Here is a 20860-nt window from a genome sequence, read left to right on the forward strand (position 1 = left end):
AATTTACTTCAAATAGCCTTCTCAAAAGCTGTTAAGCAATTCAAAAAAAAAAATAAAATCACAGAGATTTCACATGTTGAAAAACATGATCAAAATGCAAGGTGGTTTTATGGCAAAAATGTCAAAAAATTTTTTTTCTCAAAAGTTTTAAAAATAAAAACATCTTACAAAAGAGCCTCCAAAACCTTTAGCATTTACAAATAATAGCACTTAAAGTCCATAAATCACCGAGCTTGGTTTGTGGCTCTGGATTTGGAGGTTGAAAAATGAACAAAAATGCAAGGCTATAGTATGGCAAAAATGATCAAAAAATTGCCATCCCAAAAAGTATTCCACCATCGAGCCCAAATGCAGAAGAAGAAAAATAGCATTTCAAAAACATGTAGCAAGAAGATGCAAAAAAAGAGCCAAAACACATAATTTTGGCATGTTCAAAAAAAGGACAAAAAAGGGAGAAAAAGGCTTGTATGATCCTCAAAAATGGTCAAAAAATGAAATTTGGTGCAAAAACTAATCAAAAAATTTAAACAAAGTCAAATAGTAAGCATGCCACTTAAAAGTAATATAAAAATTGCCAAAATAGTACACTGTTTCTGAAATGATGGAAACATACCCCTGGGTGTACTACAATGGCGTTTTATTCACGCTATATTAAAATGTTTTTGGCCATTTTATCCACATTGCATACCATGACATGCTACTTTCATTCCAAATTACTGTCTTTTGAATCACCCATACTATAATATAGCATTTTCAGTTTTTTCGGAAAAATGCATCATAGACATGATGTTTTTGGATTTGTGTGACATTTGACTTGGCATGTCTCGACATGCTTTTTATATGGCAAAATGTCAAAAAATCAGCTGTTTTTTTGAAAAATGTCATATTTTGACATTTTTCACCAACTATAGTATGATATTTACGGTCAATTTTTCAACATAGTATATCATGCTGTTTTCATACTAACGTATCTAACATGCTATTTTTTTATGCGGTTTTAAGCTGTTTTTGACATTTGTTGTCATTTCAGTCAATAGTTTCAAAATGTGTAAATTAATGATCATTTGGACGTTTTTTCAACCATGGTACAAACTCCAGGGGTAAGTGAGATTTTTAAAGCATTTAAAAAAAATAGCAGTCATGAATAACTCCTGAAAAAAAAAATAATTCTATTATGAAAAAAGAGCTACCAAAAAATATAAATCTAAGTACACAAAAAAATGTAAAAAATGACATTTTCAAAAAAATGCTTATTAAAATTAAACTTACATTAAGAAAATATGCCTTCAAAAGAAATGATTTGCCATGAATTTAGTCATGTACAAATGGCATTTTAACATTTAAAAAACCATGTTAAAAATGAGCTTTTTTGCAAGTGTTGCTATAGTATGTCATCCAATATAAACATCAAGAAGTCATACTATTGAGCGTCATCCAAAAACTGCTGAAAAAATGTCACTACTTGGTATGTCTTCCAAAATAGCATAAAATGTCATACTAAAGAAGTCGTCCAAAATAGAAAAATTTGGCATTGTTGAAAAAACTGACATAGTATGTCATCCAAAAAAAAGTAGAAAAAAAATAATTCTGACATATGTTCTTCAAAATAGCATTAAAAAGTCAAAAAGTATCCATGTCATCCAAAATAGTATTAACAAAAATCCAGTAGAGCATTTTGGAAAAATGGCATACTAAATAAAGTATATTGTTTTGGCAAAATACCATGTAAAAAAAATACACTGTATTTCAAAAAGTATGGCACCAAAAAAGTCAACCCTGGCCTGACTTCAGTGCGAGAGCCACTAAGTAAATTTCTTTCAAAACGCCATTATTTTGAGATTTCACAATGCAAACATCAGATGGAAAAAAGTATTCAAAAAAATCAATTTTTCATGTCTGAAATATTTTAAAGACATTTTAATACTAATCATGGCAACTTATTATTCGATTAATGATTTAAATTCCCTTAAAAACATCTAAGACCTGCCGAAACCATGTGACAAGGCTATGAGACATGGATGTAACACTGACAGGTCTATTGGACCACATCATCCGCTGTGCCTGAACCTCGCACTGCCACAAGTTGGTAGGACTTGCAAAAATACAGACAGTTTGGCATGTATGGAAACATGATCATTAGTTCAGTTACCTGGCTCCTGTCCAACTCCTGCCACCAAGAACTGACCGGAGCTCGAAAACTTCAAACTGTTTTGACAAAACCAGACTGGGAGAGATGCATAGAAGAAAGATGACACAGTCAGACACATTGAGAGGCACTATAATTTAAATGTTAAATAATGAGCCGTACATGCGGCTAGTACAAAACATGTCAAAAAAATGTAAACTGTGACCACATTCAAACAAGAGGAGGAAGTAAAAGAGCCTCCAAACCACTGGTACACTGAAGAGAGAGCTCCAGCCCACGGTAAAATTTGGACCACACGTCCACAGCTGCACCACAGTTAAAATTTCCTGTGCAGAATAACCGTTATAACTTTATTACACATGCAAAGACTGTGTGAACAGTACATTTAAGCTAAACATGAAAAAATCAACTGTTCAATTCATGAGTATGCAAGAATTTAATCAGGACCATGTCCCAAAAAATTAAAAACCACATTGATTTAATTTGCATTCAAACACGAAAACATGAAAGGTTTTTTTTAAAGTTTTGCACACAAAAATTATAAATGCATGTTGATAAAATAAAAAGCTGGTAAGGAGTATCACAGCCAGAGGCACCTGAGGCGACAAAATCTGAGTTCTGAAGCGCTGCAACCAATGTCCCAATGAGGGGCTGCTCCAGCCCTGCGTCACCATGACTGCAACCGTGAGCCCTGCTTCACTGTGCTGAGAGGCTTCTTCTTTGTTGACCTCCACAGAGACACAGAGCTGAGGTCATTCAGAAAATTGAGAGGGGCCAAGAGACAATTAAGGATGTTGAAAAACATGAATGAATCTGTTGCATTGTCAGAAAAAATTAGGTAAACAGTAAAACAGAAAATATTCATGTAAAAGCCTGCAACTGTCTCACCCATCATCAGCTAAGATGTTAAAATGTGTTCCTCATTTAGTATAAGCTTGGATACAATCGATTGAACCCCTGTAGGAAGACAAATGCATTGATTAAGTTAGATTTTCTGTCTGCTCACAGAGCTGTATGGCATATAGTTCCCAAAAACGGAATACACATTAAATTTTACTTGTGTAAAAATCCATTTCTGCTGGGGCATTTAAGGAGAATCAAATAAAACTATTCTGTTAACCTAGAATTTGTAGGATTGTTGAAAAAACCACTGGACATAAAAAAAGAATGTCCAAGAATGCAAAATAGGATCCCACAACATAACCTCAAAACACATTAAATTTCCCTTTCTTCACATTCTGAGAACCTTAACTTTACTATATATTCTGCCGTGCTTGGGTCCAGGTCTTTAAATCCTCCCAAATCACCAAGCTGAATGATTCATCTGGCAGAGCGTGACATGAAACAGTACTTGTCAAAAAAGGGTCCTAAAAGACTTCAGGAACTATTTGCTCTTGAGGAATTTGTTTATTAGATATTTTTCCAGCAGGTTTCTCTTCAAGAGGGTGACTGCGCCACTGTCAAGTTATAACACTGGAACCAAAGGATGACTAATAACTACATTAGTGACCACTAAAAGTCAAATGGACACTGCGAATAAGGCTGTTGTTGAAAATTTTCTTAATTAATGGATTAAAGTTGATTGGTCTAAAAATTGTCCAAAAATAGTTAAAAATGTTGATCAGAATTTCACTAAGCCCAAGAAAATGTTCTATAGTCAATATACAGACTTAAAGCATATAAATAATAATATGAGCTACCACCTTATCATGGTGGAGGGGTTTGCGTGTCCCAGTGATCCTGGGAGCTCAGTTGTCGGGGGCTTTATGCCCCTGGTAGGGTCCCCCATGGCAAACAGGTCCTATGGGGAGGGACCAGACAAAGCGGACCCCTTATGATATATACAAAAAAAATTTGTTTGAAGTTTCCCTCGCCCGGACACGGGTCACCGGGGCCCCCCCTGGAGCCAGGCCTGGGGGGGGTGGGGCTCGATGGCTCGAATGGGGAGGCGCACACGTGGGACCTTCCCGTGGTGCTGTGTGATGTTGGGCGGCAGCCAAAGGCAGGGACCTTGATGGCCCGATCCTCGGCTGCAGAAGCTAGCTCTAGGGAAGTGGAATGTCACCTCTCTGGTGGGGGAAGGAGCCTGAGCTGGTGCACGAGGTTGAGAAGTTCCGACCAGATATAGTCGGCCTCACCTTGACACATAGCATGGGCTCCAGAACTAGTCTTCTCGAGAGGGGTTGGACTCTCTTCCACTCTGGAGTTGCCACTGGTGAGAAGCGCCAGGCAGGGGCGGCAAAACTTATTGCCCCCCAGCTTGGTGCCTATACGTTAGAGTTTACCCCGGTGAATGAGAGGGTAGCCTCCCTCCGCCTTCGGGTGGGGGACGGATCCTGACTGATGTTTGTGCCTATGGTCCAAATGGCAGCTCAGAGTATCCACCCTTTTTGGAGTCCTTAGAGGGGATGCTGGAGTGTGCTCCTTCTGGGGACTCCCTCGTTATGCTGGGGGACTTCAACGCTCATGTTGGCAACAACGACAGTGAGACCTGGAGAGGCGTGATCGGGAGGAATGGCCCCCCCCGATCTGAACCTGAGTGGTGTTTTGTTATTGGACTTCTGTGCTCGCCACAGATTGTCCATGACGAGACACCATGTTCAAGCATAAGGGTGTCCATATGCGAATTTGGAATCGGGACACACTAGGCCGCAGTTCGATGATCGACTTTTTTAGTCGTATCGTCTGACTTGCGGCCGCTAAAATGTCTTGGGCCTTGTCAAACTCGGGTGGAGAGAGGGACAGAGCTGTCAACCGATCACCACCTGGTGGTGAGTTGGCTCCGATGGTGGGGGAGGATGCCAGTCAGACTGGCAGACCCAAATGCATTGTGAGGGTCTGCTGGGAACCTCTAGCAGTCTCTCGTCAGAAAGGAGCTTCAATTTCCACCTCCGGGAGAGCTTCGACCATGTCCCGGGGGAGGCAGGGGACATTGAGTCCAAGTGGGCCGTGTTCTGTGCCTCCGTTGCTGAGGCGGGCCGACCGGTGTGCTGTGGCGGCAAAACCCAAACCCTTGGTGGGCACCAGCTGGTGAGAGATGCCCTCAAGCTGAAGGAGGAGTCCTATTGGGCCTTCTTGGCCTGTGGGACTCTGGAGGCAGCAGACAGACGGACTCTTACAGACGAACTCTGCACCGATCTGTTGAGGTGAAGAGGGAGCTGAGCCGAAAGGCAAAGCTCTCAATTTACCGGTCGATCTTCGTTCCTACCCTCACCTATGGTCATGAGCTTTGGGTAGTGACTGAAAGAGCAAGATCGCAGGTACAAGCGGCACCGAAAATGAGCTTCCTCTGTAGGGTGGCTGGGCTATGTCTATGGGCTATGTCTCTTAGCTGGGAACACCTCGGGATCCCCCAGGAACAGCTGGACGAAGTGGCGGGGAGAGGGAAGTCTGGGATTCCCTGCTCAGGCTGCTGCCCCCACGACCCGACTCCAGATAAGTGGAAGAAAATGGATGGATGGATGGGATGGATTGATTGATATAATATATATACTGACACACACACACACACACACACACACACACCACAATACAACACGTATATATTATATAATATATATATATATATAATATATATATATAGTTGCACTGGTCTGAAAGTTTCTTATTTTTTTGTCACCTCACAACATTTTGATTGTTTTAACCCGTTGAAACCTCGAGCAAACTGCTTTATTTCTTTCAAAAACAAATAAAGAATGCATACATTACAAAAAAGCGACCTGAAATTTGGTTTAAAAAAAAGAATACAGATTAAAAAAAGGTAACAAAACAAAAATATATAATATTATGACTAAAAATTATAAACAGAGTTCTCTGGACATTTTCCCTATTTATTTAAAATAATTATCACCTTCTAATGATTTCTCCCTCCATCTCTTTCTTTTTATTCTAAAAGTAATTTTCAGGTAATCCTGTTACTTTATCCAATTTCTGGCAATTTGAAGGACATCTTACCAAATTGCTCAGTTTTAAGAGACTTAAAAAGTTTTAAAATGTGTCTCTTTGTAAATAAGTGTGCAGCATATGGATCTGATGGCAGAACAAATCTGAATTCAAAGGAGAAAAGGCAATACAAAAAAAACCAAAAAACAGCAGAGGAAACAGACAGACTCACTCGTGACCGTGGAACACCAGCTGAGATTCTTCAGCTATCTTCCACACCCTCACAGACCGGTCCCTTCCTCCTGCAGTCACACAGCGCTCGCGGCTCAGGCTGTCCAAACCCGTGATGGCGTCCTGATGCCCAAAGCTAAAGAAGGTCACAATCACAGTTAAAATCAAACTTTCAAGACTAACAGGTCTTTGGCTGGGAGATCAATGATTTTTTGATTAGTTACTTACAGAGTTTCCACGTATGCATTCTCATCCACATTCCACACCTTTACTGAGCGATCGTGAGAGGCACTGTACAGATCATGAGTTCCCTTCCTGAATGAGAGACCCTGAGAAAGAAAATGCATTTAATAGCACTCACGGGAGGACCTCAGAGCTGGAGTATCTGCACAACTGCCAAGATAAAAAAATGAAAGATAAATATGGAGAACGTACCGACACGGGGCCTTTGTGTCCTGTGAATTTATATAGATGTTTACATGTTTCTGCATCCCAGATCATGATCAGTTTGTTCATGTCTCCAGTGGCCTAAAAGATATCAAGAATCAGGCTTCTGTTACAAATATAAGCTGCATTTTGGCAAACTACGGTCAGAAGCAGGATACACTGAGAGACTTACCAAGTATTTTCCATCTGACGATATGGCCATACACAAGATATGGGCTGTATGTCCAACATGCCGATCCTCTGTACCTTTCCTTCCACCAGGTATCATGTGCACTTTCTTCCCACTCTCAACATCCCCTGAAGATTTAAGAAAAAGCTGAGTGGAAACTCCCAAATCAGACCTTTGCTAGCTTCAGCAACAACTCAACTTCCATTTTTTAATTAGTTTATCCCCTACCTCATTTTTCATGTATACTTTTCTGAAAACAAAACAAAGGATTTTCAGGATTTGAATGTACACTAACATTTAATGATGGAGCAGTCTTTGGCAGCAGAAAAGATGTACTTCTCATCAGAGCTGATGACCAGACAGGTAATTGGAAGTTTGTGTCCTCTCAACATCCTGATCTCTGAAGAATCCGGTGGCAAGAGCTAAAAAGACAGAATAAAATTTAAATAAGAGTCAGTCTGGTTATAAACAAATATTTTTTCCCTAAGAATACTGGAAATGTTGGGGATATTGAAGGGATGTACATTCCCATGCTTACATCTTTGGCAATCAGCCGCTGAAGCTTTCCTTTCTGTTCAAGCTGAGGGGAAAATCACATACATAGCAAGATTAATAACATAGACCTGTGCATATGATCTAACAGATTAAACAAAAATAAAGACTTGGTTTAAAGCTGGGCAAACACTGCACAATCTGAGTATGTTTCTGACTTGATCTTAGATCTGCAAAACTCGTTTTAAAGTCAGACAGAATATTCTGCTTTGCTGGGTGTTGTTTGCTATGCACTTTACAAGGGGAGTGAGGATTAACAAAATAATGTCAGAGCCCAAAAAACACCTAATACTGTATGGCAGAATAAACAGTCTCTGATGCTTCGAAAGAGCAGACAATGTCAAACACATTGGTTTCACTGTGATTCAGTGCTTCAGAGAGGTTCTCCCATCACAAGCAGCAGTACTTTAATCAGCCATAACAAGTGTCTGCAGATTGTTTTCTCCGGCTGCATTTAGCTCAAACAATCTCCATCGCACATAGAGAAAGACAGTCTACAAGCAGCCACTTAACATATGAGTGAATATAATGAAAGACACTTAACATATTGTTGCAAATACTATTAAATGAATCTGAATCAGTCGAGGATATTGCGATTTGTTTCTGCTGTGAGGTGCACTCATCTGGATTATAGTAGGTGTTCAGTAAGATTATAGTGCTTACAGTCATCCAATCATCAAATTGATACTACACCGTCACTAAACTAAACTAAACTTAACTAAACTGTAAAAGTTCAGGGCTGGTGGTTCTCTGAAACTGGATTATAAAAAGTGACGGGGTCATTTCTGTGTCCACAGGGAGAAAAAAAAACCCCAAAACACTCTTGTCTTGTGTGCTTGATTATCGCTCTTACCACTTCTTCTTGAAGTCTCCCAGCAATCAAATCGGTCTCAAAGGAGTCTTCTTCTGCCTTCTCTTCCTCTGATGAGATCAGATTACATAATAAATACACACAGTCACATACTTTTATGTTATACACATTTATGCTGTATGGATATAATATGCTTACCTTCTTCCTTTAGCTGTTGGAGGTACAGTTTGGCTAATCTAAGCTTCTTTTCCTGTGGTGTTTCCTCATAATCAATTTCCTCATTGGACTGTCTTTTCCTGGAAACTACAGGGCTGAGCAACAAGACACAAAATCACAACTGCTGGGTAAATTATGTGCTTTAAAGGACTATAAAGTGGTCATCAATGCATGAGCCCGACTGAGCACATCAGAAATTAACCTCTCTGTCTCAGAGTCGCTGGAGATCTCTTCGTTGTGTTTGGAGTTGGGTTTCTTGCCTCGTGGTTTGTTCTTTCCGCCCGAGTCCCCATCACCCTGCAGCAGGAGAAAGAAAATGGAGGGTTTGTAATAGCATACAATGAAGTCGACATGGCGACTGAAATCGTGTAAAAGGTGTTAGAACAGAAGATGACAGTGAAGGAGACAATAACAACATTCAACATTTTTTTTCATGAATCTTGATCTCAAGCTGCTTCTGCAAATGTTCTATTAGATTTAAGTCTGGTGATTGACTGGGACAATGCAACATCTTTGTTATCTTTTTAATAACTAACTGAAAGTCTCCTATGCAGTATATGTTTGATTGTTATCCTGCTGGAAGGTCCACCTGCATCTAATCCTAACCGTCCTGGTGGATAGCAACGGATTGTTCCCAAGAATTTTCCAGTACATGACACAATTCATCTTTCTTTTGATAATTTGGATCATGCTGGTACCACGAGAAGAGAAACAGCCCCACACCATGATGCTTTCACCCTCACAGTACACTGTAGCTATGGTCACATGACGAGTCATTTCTCCTCCAAATATGAACACCACACTATGTTCTCCCATTATCTACACCATTCTCATTATGTTGTGTAACAAACTCAAAATAAGCTTTTGGGCAACAATATGATGAAGCATGTTTGAAGGAGAAATGGCTCTGCATATGACCTTACAAACACCATAACTACATGGTAGTTTGAAGGTGGAAGGATCATGGTTTGGGGCTGTTTCTCTTCTCATGGTACCAGCAGAATCTAGATTATCAAAGGGAAGATGAATGTAGAAAGAAATTTCTTGAGAAGAGTCTGGTGCAATCCACCAGGACAGCAAGAATGAGATGCAGGTGGACTTTCCAGCAGGACAATGATCAAAAAGGATGAGATGCTATTGAGGCTCACTCAGCAACAGGGAATCAGAGACAGCTCTGTGCACATCTTCACAAAGACATGGTTAACTCCTAATAACCCGGATCAAGCTATTGCACTGGGTGGGCGGACCTTGTTCAGAGCTGACAGGACACAACCCTCCGATGAAAATTCAAAAAATGCACTGCAGGGATTGTATGATGCCATCAGCAGCAACATGCCCAAGAAACTTAGAAGCTGGCATAGCAAACAAAGGCTTCTTCACCAAGTATTAAATACATTTCAATTATTGTCTCCAATACTTATCTCCTGTCCCATCTCATTGAAACTAATTACAACTAATCTCATATTTACCAAAGTTAAATCACAAAAGAAGTAATCTAGGGTAACTTTTCATATAGGTCTAAACCGTGGTTTTTACACACACACACACACACACACACACACACACACACACACAAAGACAGAAAAAACTGCTTAATATAAGGAACATAGACATTAGGAAAGGGTACTTAAAATAAAAAAAATAAAAAAAAAAATATATGTAATTTTGTTTCTTAATCTTCAATATGCAATAATACTAAAAATTATAAACCTATTATCCCCAGCTTTTTTCCTGGACAGGTTGCTCATTGCCTTTTTCCTATGTTTTGAAAGAAATCACACTAAGTTGCTGAGGTTTCAAAGGGTTGAACCACAGCCAAAATATTATGTACTCTAAACTTTTCCAAAACAGTTTGTTCATTTCAAACCTTTCCAGTCCTGACAAACATTTTTTTCATATCATATATAATCTTTCAGGGAATTTCCTGACTTTCGGGACCCAGGTGTTTAACACTAACATCAGTCACATGTGTCTATTTGCTGGTCAGCTAACGTTATACGTGTTAGCTTACTTGCTAACAGTCCAGCTCACTTACCTTTCGTTTTAGCGCCGCCGTATTTTTCGCCTTTTTGGCTAATTTGGGGTTTTCTTTTGTCTTTATGAAAAAAGATGAAGCCATGGTTAAACGCGACAAGCAGCGTTTAAACGCAAACGATAACTATAGAGAGATATAACTCAACTTTCTAACGCAGCAAGTCAACACTGGACCCACATGGGTTCAGTGCAACCAAACTAGGAAGCTGACGTCATGTCCGAAGACGTGCGCAGATTGGCTGATTTTTACAGTGTCTCCTAAACGCCCCGCCTATTGTTACAACTCTGGAATTCTATTGGTCAAATCCAGATTTTAGAGGCGCAGGAAACTGTACTGGGGTAAAATACTTCCCTCGGGGAATAAGTTTTCGCACCTTTGTTCCGCACATAATTGTAAAAATATAAATTTCGCAACACAGTGCTCTTATACACACGTGTACCATGCACAGTAAAAGATAAACATAGGGGCAGTATTTCACACATATTTAACCGGGGACGTTTCGCGCGGCTGATTAAAATTAGCCATAATTGTAGCAGGATCTATGTACTGTACTACTGCAGTAGTACTACTACTTCCTCTACTACGCAGTATTTGCATTTACTGCGCTGTCTGTCCTCAGTGAGTGTTGGTCACAGTTCACCCGTGAAGTAGAGCTTGAACTGCAAGGTGAGCCTCCTCTGAACCGTCTAACATGACATATATGACATTTGTTTGATTATGTATTGAAAGATAGTTTGTATGACTCAGTGGCTCCAGCTTGAGGCAACCTGGAAGCTAGTAGGAGGGGTTGAGGAGGCAGGGGGAGGGGGATGCGACATGAACTAACTTTACATTTGTGCCTCGAATGACTAGTAAAACACACAAACAGCGTTTAGAAAAAGTTTGACTCAAAGTTTCAGTCAGTCTCGTGCAGAAAAGCTATTTCTAACGTGTCAACTGGTCAAATCTCAACTCTCCTCAGACTCTTTTTTACCTCCATGCCACCCAAGAGAGAAGCAGGAGCGACTCAAACACTACCAGCAGCCAAGATGATAAAAATCGGCTCTGATGCACAGGATTTTGGCTGCGATCCAGTGGAGGATAAGTACAGGTTGGCTGATGAGTCCAGCTACTCACCTTTTCTCAACAATGAGGTAACATGATGCTATTTGCTGTTTAATTGTGCATAAAAACAACAGTTGTTTAACACACTGCTCATGGGAATTGTTTTTTTTTCTCTTCTGGCAGCAAGAAACCATTGAGTTTGATGAAGAAAATATTACAAGCCCAGGCATCAGAACAGACACCATCAGTCTCCTCATGAAAATAGAGCAACTGCAGGCACAACTCAAATATGAACGCAGATGTAGAATTTTGGCTGAGAGAGAGCTGAGGGAGCTGAAAGGTGGGTGGAAAAAGATGACTAATTTATTAACTATTATGCTAATAAAATACCAGTCAAAAACACATAGTCAATTTACTTCATATGGTACACTCTATTGGTAACCAGGGCCCATATTACACACATGTAGGGCTTTTTAAGGTTGACTCTGATCATTTTTAAAGCAAAACAATTCAGACAAATAATAATACATTGCAGGTAATGCATGTCCATAATTTTTGAATAATTTGCAACTGAGCTCCAGTAAAAACTAAAAATAAATACATGAAATGGTTTGTTATTTTTGGATCTAAATAATGGGGTGTTGAAACAATATTTTTAATTTAATTGTTACAAATCCGGTGAAATATTCACAATTAATCACTCTTGTAACCTACAGAGTCTTTAAGTCAGTACAGTACATTTCAGCTTATAATGCAGAGGTTACACATCTGTCTACAGGTAAGCACACCACACCATATTTCAAGCATGCCATGCCATATTTCGAATGTTAAGTAAAGTAATTGATGAGAAATGAATTAGTATTTACCTGTGTGTCATTTTAACTTTTCTGTCAAGGACATTCCTGCTTCTGCTTGTTTGGTACAGACACCAGAAAAACAAAAACACGTCATCATTTTTATATTTTCTTTTTCAATAAAAAATAATGCCAAAATGTAAATTTACCATACAGTTGTGACTCATATTACAAATGCAGTATGTGTCAAAATAACTGCAAAATGATTGTTTTCATGCAGCCCTAGAAAACAAGGATTTTCCTAACAATTAATTTCTCTGATGTTTAATCAAGTTTAATCAAAAAACAGAAAAAAAATTATATATATAAGATTAAAAATTGTAGCAAAGTTTAGTTGACTTGTCTGCTTATCGTGTACATCCAAAGTAGAAAACCACAATTTGAGAGATAAAAATATATTTAAGCACTTAAAAAATTAAAAGTAAAATGTGAATTTATTCCGATTTGTATTGGACTCTTATGAGTTTGGCTGTTAGCATGTCAAATGTTATGGGGTTTGCTAAAATCCTAACTAATTGTCCCTGAGCATGTGCTGTAAACTGCCATTTAATAATTTTAATTAATCTATATATAAACTTGCTCTGTTTCAGCATTTCTAAAGAACTTTGACCCTTTTTTTTACAGAGATGAACACTCTCATGATGCAGATGAGGCACACAGCACATGAGCTGCGAGTCACTTTGGATCACGTTCTCCAGGGAGGCGAGGTGGCACCTTTGCAAAACTCTCAAGATGAAACTGTCTCTTTCCTGGCTGAGCCTGAAGCAGAGATGAGAGAGGTTCATAATATCCCACAAGTCAGTGCTCATACTCCATGTCCTCAAATAACACAATCTTTACAAAATGTTGGGGGGATGGCTTAGTTCACCTAAATTCTGTTATCGTTGGAGCTCTAATCCCATGTCACTTCTCCTGTTTCAAGATTTTGATAGTTTTTAAGTTCATTTAGACAATTTTACAAAGTGGTGGAGTCAAATATAGCCATTAAAGTATCTTAATATGTGTATAACTAGCTTTTCCTTTTTTTTGGACCTTAGGATGATCACAGCTTCCTGTATCTCTCTGAGAATCTTCGAGTACCAAAAAATCTTTACGAGCGCATCGCAGAGATCGCAGACTACAAGAAGTACACGTCAGCACTGCTGATGATACTTTTTGACAGGCAAACATTGGCCACACACTCTCTGCAGGGCCGGAGAAGCACCTTTACTGGAGAAGAAAGCCAGAAGCCTCAACTCCCACCTGATATCTTAAGAAGTATAATTGGTAAGACAGAAAAAGTGTAATATCACTGAATCTTTCAAGCACACCGACCTTCTTCTTGAATTTTATAATGCAAAAATGGATATTGCAAACTTTTTATTATGTGTTTTCTTCCAGATCACGTTGCAGCCAAGTTTGGCATCGATAGCAGCCAAATAAAAACAGCAATCCGCACAAAGTTGAATAACGAGGACAAACTATTAAAGAAGAGACTAGGTTTAACTAAAACTGAAAACAAGGCGATCATTGATCAAAGCTTTTGCCAAGAAACTCCACTCCTGCCTGAAAACGAAGCAATGAGAAATGACTCTCAGTTATAACCCTCTGAGTCCACCTTCATCTGCTCATCACCAGTTTTTCATGTCTGATAGAAATTTGTGACAGGTTGCCTTTTTCAATCCACCTGTAGTTTATTAATTATTATAATCTAGTTCTTGAAGTTAGTATTTTTTTAAACACTGAAGAATTATTATTATTATTATTATTTTTACAACTGTGGTTGTCCAACATGTGGTCAAAGTTAAATCTGGTGACTGAACCAATATGTTAAACAGCACTATAAAATGTGACGTGTGTAATCATCAGTGGTAAAAACAATCACGTGTTCTTATTTAATTTGAGGTAGTGTGGCTGTGTCTAAATAACACGTCAGTGAAGCTGGTCTTTGTCAAACGTTTCTACTTTTCAAGCAGATGGCCTTTGTGTGTTCGAAAGTAGGACATTTAATGTCTCAGATAGTAGGTGCCATTAGTACCCTGTTGTTTATGACAAAACTGTGCACTACACCGAGTGATACTGTGTTCTAGAGTAGTTATTTTGCAGTTGCAAAATATGCTGTAAGTGATAATCTTGCATCCACAGCAGCTATCACATCACTCATCTGTTTGTTGTGCTTCACTATGTAAAGGCCAATAAACCTTTAGAAGCAATATCCTTCTGTTATTCTGTTTTCCTTCAAGGATTAAATGTTTAACAACCTCTTACAGCTAAACACAGATTATGTTAAACCAATCCCACACACATCACACCCATTTTACCTTCTTTACATCTCCTTCCCTTCAGGTTCATTCATTTTAAGGTACTTGTTGTCAAGTACATGTCCCTTTATGGTCAGGCACTCAAGTACATCTGTGACACTTCCTCATCCCTATATTGCCAGATGGTCTCTTAGATCTTCTGACCAGAGCTTACTGTCTGTCCCGCTCTTTAGATCGAGAATAAAAATGTGTTTGTGCATTTCAAGTATTGGCTACAACAGTATGGAACTTTCTTGCAGTCTGCAGTGTTGTTAAACACTGTTAAAAAGCAACAGAGGACTCATTGTTTCAGAATGACTTTTTTCCCGATCCAAGATGAACTTTTTTTCTGGTACATTTCTTTTTGGGTCTTCAGTTGCCTGTATTTAGTCTTTTTTAAATTATTTTTTCTTAGAATTTATTTATTTTGTGGCTTTTGTTTATATTGTTGTATTGCCTTTATTTTTTATGATTATATGTTTTAAGGCCTTGTTTTGTAAAGCACTTTGTGAATTGTATTTAAGTGAAAGTTGCTGTAAAATTATGATGATGATGATTATTACTTGAGTCCTTTTGTTACATTAGCATGGTAAAATACAGTATGCTCTCATGGGAATTTTGTTTTCCTAGCAGCCAAAAGATGTCAGCGCTGAGCCCCGTTTTATGCTCTTCTGCAAGTTATGATCAGCTCTCAAAAAGAGTGAACTGTCAGAAAATCAAAGGTTTCTGTTACTTAGTTAAGATTAGCTCCATTTAAAAAAGAAAATGCTGTGTGCAGATTGACTCAACAAATGCAACCAGTGTGTGTGTGTGTGTGGAGGAGAATAGAGGAACATCTGTAAAGACAGAGGCATAGTGGACAGTGTGTGACAGTCAGTGCCACATACTGACTGATGAAAGAGTGTGTGTGTGGGACATGGTTAATGTCAGTGGGTGGCGGTTTGATAGAGTAATCTGGTCTTGAAAGATGTGTTTTTTTGAACAATCAGCAATTGCTGGCTCCTCCCCCTCCTTTCACTCAGCCAGCTGTGCTGTCTCAGTGGACGCTCATCACATCACCTCTCTCTGTCAGCATCAGCTCTCCCTAGGGTCCTTTAAGCAAAGGCTTGTAGTCTGCTTCTTGGGAAATTACCTTTTTTTTCACAAACTAGGACTGTTACACACCTGAAGACAGCACCTGAGTTTGATAATTTTAAAGGATTCAAAGACGAGTCATTACCGTGATTTGGAAGTACTCAACTTTACGAAACTCAGAGAAAACTTTTTGGAGGAGCTGCAGCCATGTTTCAAAATGTAAGAGTTGCTTGGTAAGTTTTTGTGTAAGCAAGTAAGATTAAGTTCAGTGTGGTTCATATAAAGGAATATAAATGCTGATAATATATATTATTACATTCAGTAATTAAAGAAAAATACACTAAGCTCTGTAGTGTTTAACTCCAAATCATGTTTTCTGTAAGGCTTTGTTCAGTAACATTTCTTAATAGTTCTCCCATCATTTCTCTTAAATTTGTCTGAGACTGACATTAAAGTAAACAAGAACCAAGAATTACCAAAAAAAAAAAATGTTTGAGTACAAGGATGTGTTTGATGGAGTGAAACAAAATTTAAGGTGAGTGTTGCAAATAATTGATTTGTAGTTTTGGTTTAGGTTTATTGTCATATGAATGAATAATAATAATCGTAGAAGTTTAATCTATTAGGTCAACACACAAGCCTTAAGACTTGTAAGAACAGATCTGGAAGTTTTGAACATGAACTTTTAGCATTACAAATAACAAACCAAACAAAGAAGTGCTGTAATGATTCATCCAAACATCACACATGGCTGACGGTGCAAATATTTGCAGCCAACCCTCACATTATTACCCCATTTTGTATCTAAAAAGCCCAACATTAATTATTGTCGTTTTACTTTATGTCTTGACTGGAATATTATCAACTATCACAATACCTTAACATCAGCACTTTGCTAAAAAAACAGTGATAGAAAAATGCTGAAATTCATTCAATATGATTTTTGTGCCTATTATTCATAACTATGTTTAATTATATCCTAGAGTAACCCTAATTCCCATCTTCTTTTTCAATATCTTTAGTTAAATTATATCTATTGACACATTTTTTCATCACAATAAGTCATTTAGTCATTTAAATGCTTTAGATATTTATTTTTCAATATTATTTATTTTGTTTTGGTATAAAATAATGATAATAACTTGGAATATATCGACTTAAATGCATTACAATCGGTTATTAACATGATTAAGGAGGTCGTAACAAAGGGTTGGATTATGGGGTTTCTCCATGGTAAAATACTCTGTAACACGGATTTGAGAGGGATTAACAGACCTGCATAATTCCCTTAATCCTCATTATAATGTAGAAAAAGTAGAAACAGAAACTGCAGCATAAGCAAAATTCTCTGCATGCTTGGTGAATTAATAATTGCAAATGGTTCTAGGGAATTAAATAAAGTGAAAAATGATTATCCACTTCAGGAGTAAAACATGGATTTAAAGGATGTAGCATATGTTGTGCTGCAAAGGGGATATGGTTTAAAACAAAATGAGGACACCCTTACATAATATGCATGAAAGTGTACATGCACTAGTCCTTCCTGGGGATAAATCTCACTGCAAATGTGGCGTGCCAATAGCGGTCCACCAGAGAAGATTACAGCAGAGGAGAGCATCAGTGGATCTGGCAGCCAATGAGCACATGTATTTAGGACACAGCATCCTCCACAGTCGTACATTTGAAACCTGATTATAATTATCAGCACAAGATGGTAGATACATTTGTGGAGAGACACCTTAACACAAAACGGAGAGGAGAAAATGTAGCCAACACAATATGTATTCAGTCAATGCTTTCTGGTTATTTTTCATTAGAAACTACACAATATTCGGGGATAAACCTGTCTTGTTAAGAGGTTTCCTCTTTGATGGTGTGGTGCAGGGTGACACTGAACTCATACTAATCAATGCAGCCAGTTCCCCGCAGCTGGGCTAAAACAAGCACACTCATTATCTTTCATTTCAAAAGGATGGGGACGGATTGAGGAGAGACAGGGTGTCCTCCATGAATTATTCTTATTGATCATGTCCCGCCATCACTAAAAGAGAGAGAAAAAGAGAGCATCCCATCTTTAATACTCTCACAAACAGTTATTGATTTACTTTTCAATACATTTATGGTATGTATGTCTTCTTGAAGGTTATGAGGACTGAGTGCGGATCTCTGAATGTTCATATTTACAAATGTGATATCAGACGCTATCTGTGGAATTAAAAATTATGAATAAAATGAGGCTTCAGTAAAGGGAAACTTACCCCTATTTTCAAACATGTTAGGTCTAAGCAGTGGTGGACAAAGTAGTCAGAGCCTTTATTTGAGTAAAAGTACTAATCCAAGTTCAAGTACAAGCCCTGCATTGAAAATGGTACTGAAGTAAAAGTAAGTAAATACAATCAGGAAAATGTACTTAAAGTATGAGAAGTAAAAGTACCCAAAGCAGAAAAATCTTGAAAACAATAATAAATAAATATATATAATAAAAAACAGCCCACCTCAAAAACTCAAAATTATTAAAAATGGAAAAAAAACACCCAAGCCTCAAAATTATATTAAAAAATGAAAAAAGTCTAAATTATTTAATAAAATGAAAAAAAGCACCCTGAACTCAAAATTATAGAATTTGTAGAATTATAGAGAAAAGATTATTCTTTTATGATCCAAGTCCCCCAACTTTACAGAAGAGCAATAAATAGCTTGAGAATCTCTACCTGCCCAACACCAAACAGCAAACAGACTAAGATAACAACTAGATGGAACATAGTATGCAGCTATTTCAGCTGCTCAAGAGTTGTGAAGACCAGAAATGGGGCTAAAAGAGGGTGAATATCGAACCTACACACGAAAACACAACTCCAAATGAATGCTAATGTAACTCTGTATCTGCCTGATGTGTTAATCTGTTTACTTACAAGTTACAATGTCAATTTACAACTCTGTATTTTTGGCGTGATACTGGGCGGCAACTTAAAAGACATTAATGTGTTTTGTTTTTTTTTTCACAGCTTGTCTCTGCTGCACCAAAGTGGTTAAATAATGATTGTAGTATTAACTGAACATGATTCTCCATAAATGTTAATGTTTTAATGGACTTTTTTTTTTTTATTTTCTCTGGCACAGGAGTGACGAGTATGTCTGTACGATTTTTCGGCCTCATGACTGAACAATGGGGGATTCTGGAATACAAATGTGTACTTTTATTTTGAAGCCTTTACTATGAATCATGGAGGAAAACAGCTCATTTCTGAACCCTGAGTACAATGACAACTCCACCGTTTGGGCACCAATGCCCTCAGCTCCCAGCAGACAGCTGGGCACCCTTCCCAACCCGCAGACACGCTTGAAGGACCTGACAGGGATATTTTTCATGGTGACCTTGAATGTTCTGGCACTTCTTGCCAACACTGCTGTCTAGTTGTTGTCATAAAAGCCCCTCATCTCAGGAAATTTGCCTTTGTGTGCCACCTGTGTACAGTGGACCTGCTGTGTGCCATCTTGCTGATGCCTCTCGGGATTGTGTCCAGCTCCCCGTACTTTGCTGGTGTCATGTTCACTGTACTGGAGTGCCAGGTTTACGTCTTCCTCAATGCAGTCCTCATTGCTGCCTCTATCTTTACCATCACAGCCATCAGTGTGGAGCGTTACTACTACATCGTCCATCCCATGCGCTATGAGGTCAAGATGACACTGAAGCTGACTGCAGCTGTGATTGTGCTGGTGTGGGTGGCCTCTGCTGTGCTGGGGTTGTCCACCGTGTTTGGGTGGTCATCTTATGAAAGCCTGAGCTCCATCAGTGCTGCACACTGCTCGCTGCACTGGATCCACAGCGAACACAGACAAGTCTTTTTCCGTGTTCTTTAGCATCACCTGTTTCTGCCTGCCTGCTGTTGTGATTTTTGCTGTTTTACTGTAATGTGTACAAGGTGGCCCGTGTGGCTGCCCGCCACCACGGACCTCTGCCCTTATGGACAAATAGTCAAGTGAAGCATCGCTCTGACTCAATAAACAGCCAAACTACCATCATCACAACCCGCAACGCTCCACGCAGGATTATGCGTGACCGGCCTTTTGGTGGAGGTAAAGCTGCACTCACTCTGGTGGTTATTGTTGGCCAGTTTCTTATCTGCTGGCTGCCTTATTTTGCCTTTCATCTTCATCTGACACTAGACCCAACTCTTAAGATTTCTGATGACCTGGAGGAAACAGTCACCTGGTTGGCATATGCCTCCTTTGCAATTAACCCATTTTTTTATGGGCTTCTTAACAGACAGATCAGGGAGGAACTCTGTAAGTTGCGACGCTGCTACTCAGCCCGGCCAGTGGACCTGGCTGTCTCAAGCCACGAGGGCTCAGGCCATGAGAACTTCTTGCAGTTCCTCCACAGGACCAGCTGCACAGTGGAGACACGTGCAAGCTTTACCACATCCAGTCCTAGAAGCACTCTGGATCAAACTGGGCAGACTGGCTTCAGGATACCAGGACAGATCCCTGAGGAGTTCAATTAGATATACCTCACTGCTGTGCCACAGCCTCAGCAGCCTGCAGGATTATTATGACTACAGGATAAAAAGTTACAGTACTTTATGACTGTCTGTCAATTGTGTTCGCATAAAGTAATGGTGAAGAAGTAAAGATATAGAACTAAGAAATGAAGTGTTTATGAAATCTGACATACTCTTTTCCTTGTATGTAAGATTACACTCAGAAACAACACTGGATTGATGCTAATGGACATAGTTTCTTAAATTGTGACCTTATTTGCAGCCCATTCTCATTCCCAACTTATCAAATACCATCACTTTGTTGTTCATTTTGGTGCCAGATACAGACAGAAAAAGACACCTTTTGTGGTGGTATGATACTTTGGAAGGTGGCGTCAATTTATATTGCCGCAGGATGGCATCAACAATGTGACATAAGAAGATGGAAAGTCACTTTAAAGCAGGTGAGAGGGGAGGTGGATGGGTATAACAAACCCCAGACTTTCACCTGCTGTTTGTTTCCTGTACAAATGATGATCCAAACCATGATGTTTTTCTCCAAACATAATTACATGCTTTCATTGCACAAGGAAATAAATGTAAATATGATGTGTTTCATGGACATTAAGTTTATTTTGA

General features: G+C 38.9%; 2 protein-coding genes and 1 pseudogene across 3 annotated transcripts; 2 read left to right on the forward strand and 1 right to left on the reverse strand.

Moving 5' to 3' along the window:
* Nucleotides 1-2141: 2141 nt before the first annotated feature.
* Nucleotides 2142-10701, reverse strand: rrp9 (ribosomal RNA processing 9, U3 small nucleolar RNA binding protein). Its single transcript, XM_042506438.1, is given in 16 exon segments — nt 2142-2210; nt 2213-2224; nt 2392-2462; nt 2719-2836; nt 2838-2892; nt 3035-3103; nt 6261-6395; nt 6488-6588; nt 6695-6787; nt 6879-7003; nt 7171-7297; nt 7414-7455; nt 8281-8348; nt 8437-8549; nt 8657-8751; nt 10490-10701. Coding segments are annotated over 16 exon segments (1377 nt in total). The 5' UTR covers nt 10574-10701.
* A 348-nt stretch (nt 10702-11049) lies between these two features.
* Nucleotides 11050-14579, forward strand: LOC121952510. 2 transcript variants are annotated; one of them, XM_042499251.1, is made up of 6 exons: nt 11050-11155; nt 11451-11622; nt 11717-11873; nt 13012-13184; nt 13425-13653; nt 13768-14579. In XM_042499251.1, exons 2-6 carry the CDS (start codon nt 11467-11469, stop codon nt 13968-13970), a joined length of 918 nt encoding a protein of 305 aa, XP_042355185.1. In that variant the 5' UTR covers nt 11050-11155; nt 11451-11466; the 3' UTR covers nt 13971-14579. The 2 variants fall into 2 exon arrangements, with proteins under 2 accessions (XP_042355185.1, XP_042355193.1); XM_042499259.1 differs by lacking the exon at nt 11050-11155 and having other exon boundaries at nt 11315-11622.
* Nucleotides 14580-18963: 4384 nt separating this feature from the next.
* LOC121949229 lies at nt 18964-20245 on the forward strand (annotated as a pseudogene).
* The last annotated feature ends 615 nt before the right edge of the window (nt 20246-20860 follow it).

The sequence above is a fragment of the Plectropomus leopardus genome, chromosome 2 (genome assembly GCF_008729295.1).
Source record: "Plectropomus leopardus isolate mb chromosome 2, YSFRI_Pleo_2.0, whole genome shotgun sequence".
NCBI lineage: Eukaryota > Metazoa > Chordata > Actinopteri > Perciformes > Serranidae > Plectropomus > Plectropomus leopardus.